The following is a 9,731-nucleotide window of genomic DNA, read 5'->3' as shown; positions in this document are numbered from 1 at the left end:
ATCCTCCACTATACCATTAATTACCTATCACTTATTACAGTCTTTAGAGCGGTACATGAAAAAGTCTGTTTTGGATTAACTTCTTAAATAATATCTATACTTTTTTGTTTTAAATCTACTAAGTGAAATGTAAGACATGCTTCCCAACTGGAATTATGAGAAATTAGTTTCTAGTAAAAAAAAAAAAAAAAATTTCTGTTCCATGAAATTTGTGTCTGTTTCAAAACATCAGCAATAAAAATAATAGAAGAAATATTTCGGATATATTAGGGGTATTTCTTTGGTACAAACCAATGAAAGTGTTGCAAATCTCTTAGCAGCTGGAAGACATAAAATCCTGAAATTGGTTACAGAAACATAATGCCATAAAACTAAGAGAAGACATGCTCAGAAATTGCTTCACAGATATGTTCTTTAATTACCATGCCACAACAAAAACTTGACAGATTTTTAAGATCACCTTTTTATGCACATACTTTACAATGGCAGTTGCTGGCACCTCAAATAGTGTTAATATTATTTAAATTTATAAAATTATAAAATCTTTCTGACATATGTACACAATGCTACAGCTATAATACAGTCAGTTAAACATATAAAAAATAAGCTATTAGTTCACTTCTTAGGTGACAGACGGGGACGTTGGAGCTAGCCCAGCTAGCTCCTTACATGCAGAGGCACATGCTCACACACTCACAGACACACACAATAATCACATAAAGAACTTGTTCACCACAAGCGTTTCTAGCTTTAGGTCTGGCAACAGTTTTGTCACAGTCTCTATTGTTGCTTCAAGTCTTCTTTTCAAACTTTGACCAAATACAGTTGCTCATTTTCAGCGGCATCCCCTTCAAAATTTTTTTAGCCGTCTGAGCATTTCCAACCAGCCAAAGGCCACTGTGCTGCTCCACATCAGAAAAGTGCCATGCTTGAAGGCACCTCGGCAGTAGATCCTCATTCTAAGTCTTGGCGCTTTAGAGCATGCTGGGGCAGATGATCCTTTCTTTGGTCTTCATACTTCAGCCACAATCTGGGCAGCAGCGTTTCTAATGTCTTGGGTTCAAAACAAGGTGGGCACTTTATTTTCAAAATTCCTCGTCCCTGATGAGGTCGATGCGCAAAGCCAGCTCGTTAAAAGACGGACGTAGAGTTGGGTCTTTATCCCAACACTCCTCCATAATACTATATATCTAAGAGGAGTTAAAAGAAACAATGTTTTCAGCAGGGAACTGAAGGAAAACGGCTCATTAGCATTTACAAACACATCTGGACTTAGAGTAATCTGGAAACATTTACACTGTCAGCTTGTGTAGCGTGACAAAGAGCAGCCCTTAAAGGATGTAGCTTTAGGCTGATGAATTTTTTAGATGAGAAAATAAATGCCACATTTCAAGAGGCTAAAATATCCCTAAAAAAATCAGGGAGTTAAAAGGAAGGATGACTAATACATCTAAACTGTTTATAGCAGTGGTGTAAACCAGTCTAATTGACCAACAGTTGGTACTACTTGGTGAAAGTCATTCAGTGCTGTGGGAGCTTTAGCTTTAAAGGAAAATTCCGGTTTTTAACACTTTTAGCCCCTTTTCTGTAGTGTCCAGGATGAAATCGAATGATCGACACCAAAATTTTGACGATTGGTCCTGTCTCGGCTATTTGGCTCATGTAGAATCCCCCCTGGCTGCTTCAGAATGGCTTGCATAGTGCATGTCAGATAATGTCCTTAAAACAACCTTAAACGTTCTTTTTTTTTAAATATGCTACTCACCGAGTCGTCAACGCTGTTCAATGACGTTCAAAAACAAGTTTCGTAAAGAAAAAACGTTCCTGTAGTGTTTTATTTAGCATTTTGTAAATCCCATTGAGTTCTGTTGGAATAGTCAATATCCCTCCGCCACCGGAAACGGAAAGGGGGCCTGTTTACGCTTAGTTGTATTTTTCGCAAGGCCCAAGTGTTTCTGCTTCACTCTGTGTACTCCGACGTCGAGGTGCTAACGTCTCTGTTAAACACTTTAAAAAACTCTGAAAATGGAATACGAAAGGTGGATTCTTGAGGAGGACATATTGGACTTTGAGTTTGACGGTAGAGGATACCGTTTTGAACCGGAATATACTGAGGAGGAGTATATAGAGACATTGTCGCCAACTATTGGTCTGGAGTGTGCAACGCTTCAGATTCGAACGGGAAGCGGAAGTTTATAAGCGGTTGTGATGTATTGGAAAAAATAGTTCTGGGATTTACAAAATGCTAAATAAAACAAGATGAACGGTTTTTCTTCACGAAACTTTTTTTGGAACGTCATTGAACAGCGCTGACGACCCGGTGAGTAGCATATTTTTAAAAAAGAACGTTTAAGGTTGTTTTAAGGACATTATCGGACATGCACAATGCAAGCCATTCTGAAGCAGCCAGGGGGGATTCTACATGAGCCAAATAGCCGAGACAGGACCAATCGTCAAAATTTTGGTGTCGATCATTCGATTTCATCCTGGACACTACAGAAAAGGGGCTAAAAGTGTTAAAAACCGGAATTTTCCTTTAAGAAAAATAAAAGCAAAATATATTTTTACCTCTGAAGGACAACCCAGGGGTTGAGGCAGCCTGCTGCCTGATTTGAGGAGCTCAATGAGGTGATAGACAATCAGCTGTCCCTGCTTGTCGTTACCCATCATTGACATGAAAACCTAAAAAATAAGAAGCACTTTTCAGAACAGAACAGTGACTTTGAGGGCAACAATGAAAGCATTTAACTTACAATAAATTGCAAAAGCATTTATGTAATTTCTTAAAGGTACTGTGGAGGATTTTTGTGATTTTTTTAAAACACCCACCCTCTCCACTTACAAAAAAAAGGCGCCTGCACAACCCTGTATCTGCTCCCAAGATAGAATGTGCGAGAGCCCATTTCTCCTCATGGCTCATAGAAGCTTACTGTGCCTGAACTTCCGCCCGAACCCCTAAAACCCTCAATCACTATATAGAGCGGGGACTATATAGTGAACTCATTTAACTGACTGTTTGACAGACAAGCACTGCTTTTTGCTCCCCGTTGGTCATGTAACTCCTCAATCGCGCGCTGCCTGCGCCATCTTTGTTATTAGTCGCCACTGTCGGGTAGCAACAGCCTATGGTGACAAGAGGGCTGCTGTGATAGCAAATCCAATAATGCTTTGTGAGGAGAACTCTCTCTGCACAAAGCATTTCGGCATATATGTGCCTCTTCTTTTCTTCTCATACAATTCGTAGACACTTTTTCTCTTACGACCCTCAGCCATTTTCAGAGAACCACGGTGAGAAAGGTGAGCTTCAATAACTAGCTGAAACCGTAGCTCACCACACATCAATGCCTCATATTGCGCATGCGCAGAAAAAGGGACAGCCTTATGTTAACATATCACCAGAATAATTGAAAAGTAGGAGGACCCATGATTCATCCAGAAATAAAAAATCATCCTCTATACCTTTAAGTTAGATTTCATCATACTATTACCCCAAACTTTAGTGCAGGGCTATTTAAAGTGCAGCCCAGGTGCCAGTTGTGGCCTTTTATTATAGGGTGGCCTTCTACTCAAAGTTGAAATTAGTCTAAATTTGCTAGAGATACAAGGGGTACACCAGCTAACATGCCTGCTGATTGATTGGCCCAGATTCCCTTAAATTAAGGTTGTTAGGCTGATATCTGTATGCGATACCGATCTTATCTACTTCTGTAAATCTTCTTAGCTATTCCTTTAGAATTGACAGAGATGTGCCATTCAGTTACAAGTTTGAATTGTTCTATATGTACTGTTCAATACATCGTTTGCTATGAAAAAAAGAAGAGAAATCAATAATTGCCAAAATCAGAAATAATAGTTAAAGCTTTTTAAAGACATTGACATCAAACTGAAATCAGTGCAGCCATAGGAGACACACATAAAATAGACATAATCTTTACATGGGAGGCCTTTTAAAAGAGATACACATTAAAATCTGAAATGTAAATTGCATAGTGGTCATCTTTTATCATCCGTGAAGAACACAATCACAAAAGAAAAAGAGGTGGCCATTTATTATTTACAGTATAAAAAAAGAGCAGAAGATATGAGAGTTCTTTGCATTATTTATTCAGACTTGATTAGTGTTGAAAGTTATTCTGTGGGAACTGAGCCACGTGCTCAATAAGACATGAAGATAACCTTCCTCTGCTGTCAGATTGATGGAAAGAGGTGCATGTATGGAAAGGCTTATCTTTAGTGGCGCTGTCACCCTACATTAATCAAACTAAAGCTCAGCCTTAATGCTCTCTGAATGTACAGAATGTTCCCTAAAGTGCTAAAAGCCTTTATATCAGCCATTCAAGTGAACATCATGAGTTAAGTCTTCTCAGGTGAAAGAGAGTGAAAACCTCCACCCATCTCTCAGTCAGTGACTCACAAGCATTTAGCGAGACTCACATGTAAGAGCTTGCTTTTGCTACTTTACATAACATGACAAATTGTAGTCTGATGCCAGATACTGTGAACAACCTTCATATTTCCTATTGACCTACATGTCCTTTCAAGTCTTGAAGCTTGATACAAATTGTTTCATTACTTAAGAACACAGGAAATATTCTTTTATTCGCTCTCCAGAAACCTGTCTGAGTCCTTTTACCTGCTTTTACATGCATTTCAAATAAGCTTTTAATTTAACACAGTTTCAGTTTCATGCAGATAGACAAACAAAGTCTATACCAATAAATAATTGTGAAGACTAATGCACAATATGAAATAATTGGAGAAAATAAACTCAATATAACCAAAATAAAGCAACATAGTAATTGAAGATACTGTAGATAGTTATTACATTTAATTATTATTTATTGCTATGACCTAGCTAGACCGTTAATCCAGCTCTACCTCCATCGCATCAAAGAATCTCCCAAATACAATCCGGCTTTATCTTTTTCTTCCTTCGAAGGCCTTCCTTTTTCCTCAGAAACGTGTAAGACAGTTTCGCTTCTTCTGATTTTCGTCCCTTTTCAAAGTTTATAGTGAGAAATAAGACTTCACTGGATACATACACACTAGAAGTGTGCAGCACAGCAAGAAGAACAACCAATAGATAAGATGCTCTCTCCAAAATCTGTAGCTAAAAGAAGCTACCTTTTTTTCTACCTGTTTTTTTTGGAGTAATTTAGATTTTGTTCCTTGAAATATTTGCTTCGATTTTATGAGAAGCTGCTTTTTTTAGTTAGTTTTTTTATAAATTAAAGATGGCTTTTATTTATATCATCAAATATATACACGGATTTATATTTAGGAAAAAACAAATAATCATACTGCAGATTAAATATTTGTGTTTAAGCTGGTTCCTCTTGGATCCGCCATGCGCAGTGTTGTTTCTGACAGCCATCTTAGATTTAGTATCGAAGACGAAAACTATTATTAGTTTAAATCACATTTTAGTCATTACGATATCTGATAGTTTTAGTCGATTTAAACTCAAAAAGGTTTTAGTCTAGTTTAGTCAGTCACTTTTCATCTGGGTCTTTTCCCAAAAATAAACAGTATGCAATGAAATGTTTTCTTTGGATATAATTTACTTTTCTTTTGGTAGAAATTAAAGGTTTTGCAACACCGCTTGTGAGCTGGAAGAAATAAAATCTTGATAGACTAAAGGATTTTTTACCCTACCCTAGGCAGAGGATGATCAGCCACATATAGTTTATTAAGTAGCAAGAACAGGAAGAGCCATACTGCTGAGAGCGAACCATCAGTGTGGAGCGTGAAGCGCAGACTGTGAGCTAAGCACACAAAGACGCATTTCTGCACAAGCACAGCTGTAAGAGGATAGTTTGTCAGTTGAGCAAGCAGTACCAGATAATTCTGGATTATTTTCATCCCTGCAGCTGCTGCCATGGTACAACTGTGATAATACAGATTGTGCACCGCTGCGCAAATAGGCGGCATGGGCAAACAGGGCGCAGCAGCACGGCTGCTACTTCTTAGCTGGTGTAACAGATTACGGCACAACTATACATTTTAAACATCTGACCAACCACCCGCTAACTTTTTTATTTAGTCTCACCAACGAAAACTCATGTTTCGTCATCAAAGACCCATGTTTAGCTCATCGGTTTTCGTTATCGTAATAAAAAAAGGAGGATCAAAGAAATTATTTAATCATTGTGGACAAAAACAACATCGCTGATCAGATTAAATTCCTATGTAAGCAAAGCTCCTGGGGTGAGCTTCAACCTCAGCCTATCACCGTGACCATCCTATCTAACACCTAGGCCATAGCAGTGATGTTGCCCCAATATGGCTACCGGCTCACCCCTCTGCTTTCTTTCAAGGTTAGTTTTCTTTCTACTTTAAAACTTTATGAGCAAAAACATCAACTGGATTAGGAGGCTTAATATAATCCACAATAAAAGACATGTTTGAATTACTTACTGCAGGAGGACTGCAGTTTTTGTAACTGTGGGTGAAGAGCTCATACAGCACCACTCCAAAGCTCCAGACATCTGAGGCAACAGAGAACTTGCTCTCGGTCAACGACTCAGGGGAATACCTGGAAAACAAGCAGGCTTTACGTATTAACGCTATAAAACCAAAGAAATGTCTGAATAAGAAACAGAAAATAAATTGTGATGTGAATATGAAACAAGAATAATGCATCTGTTAATCATCAAGTTAAGTGTGTCAGGTTGTACACGTGTTGTATGTAATGTTCTAACCAGAATATGGGGCTCTCTCCTGGTTCTTGGACCATATAATACTCTTTGTCTTGAGGCAGAACTTTGGTGAGGCCAAAATCTCCAATTTTTACTCTCAGCTCACTCTCAACAAGGATGTTCCTGGTGGCCAGATCTCTGTGGATGTATCGTTTACTTGACAGATACTCCATTCCCTGTTGGAATAGACGGAACCAACAAAGACAAAGTTCAGCCTGCGGCAAAGAGGTCAGAGTATGGTGTAACAAAAAAGGTCAGGCTGAAGCACCTTGCAGATCTGAGAGGCGTAATGGACCAGCTTTTTATGGTCAATTCGCTCCATGTTTTTAACGAGGTAGTCGCGAAGACTTCCGAAGGGAAGATATTCCATGATGAGGCGAAGATTCCGACGACCTGAAAGAATGAAAGACGAAAAACAACCATAAAATAATAGTAGACATAACCCAACAACTTTAGAGAAGCTCAGTGAACTTAAGCTTTAATAACTCTTGTTAGCTCATTTAAAAAAGTTTGTAGTAGGTCTGGGGAAAAAAATTTATTAATTGAATTAATTAAAATTTTCAAAAAATGTAATCGATTTTATTTATTTTTTTATAATGGCGCCTTTTTTGGCTCCCCAAGTTTCTGTCGCTGCATTATTGGTCTCAGGTTGCGGTTTGGCAAGCGACAGCATCCCACGAAACGGTAAACAACATCATGACAAAGGGTGAGTGTGAGTTTTGTTTTCAAAAAAGGAATACGTTTTCAGAAGGGAAAAAAAAAAAAACATAAGTTTCATGGCCACACCAGCGATAACTGACTGCTATGATGAAGTGTCTTTTGGCACTTATCAGAACGCATTACTGCCCAAACACAAGTCTAGTAGGAGGATGAAGAATGGGAGCGGGTTCAGTTACATGAACCAGCTGCTGCCAAGATATCAGACATGGCAGTGAAGAGCAGCTTATAAACTTTAGCAACAGTTTCCCACCGAGGGAGGGAGGTGGCGAGTTTATTTATAAGTGGCTGTATTAGAAGAAATGGGGTTGTGTATTGAAAGGCATATTTTAAAACGGTCAGAAAAGGTTTCCGATACAGATAGCCAACAAGCTAGCTGTTAACAGAAGCAAAATCGTAATATTAAAAATAAAATCTGAGATTTTATTTTTAGCCCATATCGCTCAGCCCTAGTTTCCCTAGGGAAAGGCACAAAAAATTCAAGACTAGGTGTTACAATCTGTTTCTTGGCCAGAGGTGCGTAAAAATCAAAAGCTTATGCAGGGGGACTGCTTCCATAATAACTCATAGAGAACGGTTGCTCTCAGAAACTCTATATTAAGCATTATGACAGTTGTGAGTTATTGCTTAGTAAACATTTCATGGTTATCTTTTGGTAATATTTAATTTCAGTCATGAAGTTGAACACACATGTGTATAAAATATAGTATGACCTCCATAAAGTTGCAAAGCAGGCTCAGCACATGGTGCGGCTTACAGAAGTCACAAACGCTCTGCAGCAGCAACAGACTTCCAAAATCCATAGTCTTCATGTTAGCTAACCAACAGTACGCAATCAGTTCCAAGGAACATGCTTCACATGGCTGAGGAGCTGCACCCAAACCAAAAATCAACAAGCACTGGATGCAATACCGTTACTCACCACAGTCCAGGCCAGAAAAACTCATTCATATACTGCATTATGTCAGATGTAAAGTGACACAATGTAGTATTAAAACATTGATGGCAGTGGCATGCACCAGAGTTTGTGTGAAATGTTTTGGGGTTGCCCATTCCGATTCTAAAATGTGTATGAGAAGGTGCGGTCTATGAAAATATGGATGAGCTAGTTCAGTGCAGAGCAGGAGCCTTAAACCTGCCATGCAGGGTAAGTAACAAAAATAAATAGTTTTATGTGTTGTCTTTTCACATATACCAGGGGTCTATTTAAGGCCGTTTAACGGGAGTTATTCTTGCTATATTTTGTTGTAGATTTCCAGACAAAAATCTCAACTTTACAGCTTAAGATGGCAAAATGTTGTAGGAGGCAGATGTCCTTCAATCAGAACGGTTCAGGGGTAAAACGAGGGCTACAATGACAAACGCACCTGCACTGTAACAAACTCCCTTATACTTGACAATGTTCTCATGCTGGAGAGATTTCAGGATCTCAATCTCCCGCTCAAAGTCTCGTATGTGCTCTGCTGTGCTTTGCTGGAGTTTCTTCACAGCCACAACCTCTCCTGTGTTGTCCTGAAGTGGGTCGTAGCGACACATCTCCACACTGCCAAAGTTTCCCTTAAAGACATAACAAATCTAGGTGAGAAAAAACCTTGTTTTTATAGTATAATATTACAGATTGAGAAATGTTTGTTTATTATAACGGACAGAACTTAAGGACAGTTCAGCTTAACACTAACTATCTTATGGTGCAATCTAAGAGATGCTTGCATCACTTTGTCATCATCAAGAGTTATTACCTTGCCGAGCAACTGTAAAAATATGAGGTGGCGTTCTTCAAACAGAGCCGGCTCCTGGTTTTCCAAACCCCCGGTTGTCCAGCTAGCACCAGTGGTTCGATTTGGCAGTATGTCCTCCATGATTAACTCGTAATCTAAGAATGGAGAAAGATGCATTTGCATTAAAGATTTCATTCATCATTTTGGATAACAGCCTTAAGTTTTAGTTTGATCCTTTTTTTTAAGCCTTCAATGAAACTAGGCCCACTGAGGCTCTGATTCCAGATCCTACTAATCATGACTTCTGATGAGTTTTGTAACTATCACCAAGAATAATCACAAAGAAAACTTTTTTTGATTCTATAGGCAGAACATTGCCTAAACATACTTCCTTTTGTCTCTTCCTAATTTTATTTCTACAGAAAACTAGTCAGTCAATTACCACAGCACATTCTGAGCCAACGGCTCTGTAAGCTTCTCCAGGAAGCTTTTCACATATGATGACCCATTAGAGACGTGTTGAAAAAAAATTTCAGAAATCCTTACGAACATCTAATTGATAATCTGAAACCTCAAAGAAAGGATTTTGTCTGCAGGG

General features: G+C 38.7%; 1 protein-coding gene across 3 annotated transcripts in view; it reads right to left on the bottom strand.

Annotated features, from left to right (window-relative positions):
* Positions 1-394: 394 nt before the first annotated feature.
* jak2b (Janus kinase 2b) overlaps positions 395-9,731 on the bottom strand; it is a 39,427-nt gene continuing 30,090 nt past the window's right edge. For 2 of the 3 annotated variants that reach the window (XM_038299655.1, XM_038299663.1), the window contains exons 18-24: positions 9,155-9,288; positions 8,783-8,972; positions 6,967-7,091; positions 6,702-6,874; positions 6,418-6,535; positions 2,541-2,682; positions 1,445-1,548 (exon numbers count right to left, since the gene is read on the bottom strand). In XM_038299655.1, the coding sequence (XP_038155583.1) occupies positions 1,460-1,548; positions 2,541-2,682; positions 6,418-6,535; positions 6,702-6,874; positions 6,967-7,091; positions 8,783-8,972; positions 9,155-9,288 (971 nt within the window). In that variant the 3' untranslated portion in view covers positions 1,445-1,459. Of the gene's footprint in view, positions 1,191-1,444; positions 1,549-2,540; positions 2,683-6,417; positions 6,536-6,701; positions 6,875-6,966; positions 7,092-8,782; positions 8,973-9,154; positions 9,289-9,731 lie in introns of those variants that run through there. The other variant, XM_038299671.1, reaches the window with a different exon arrangement.

This window comes from Cyprinodon tularosa, unplaced genomic scaffold (assembly GCF_016077235.1).
Source record: "Cyprinodon tularosa strain WSP-4 unplaced genomic scaffold, ASM1607723v1 ctg112, whole genome shotgun sequence".
Classification (NCBI taxonomy): Eukaryota; Metazoa; Chordata; class Actinopteri; order Cyprinodontiformes; family Cyprinodontidae; genus Cyprinodon; species Cyprinodon tularosa.
This window is presented reverse-complemented; position numbering and strand designations above follow the sequence as displayed.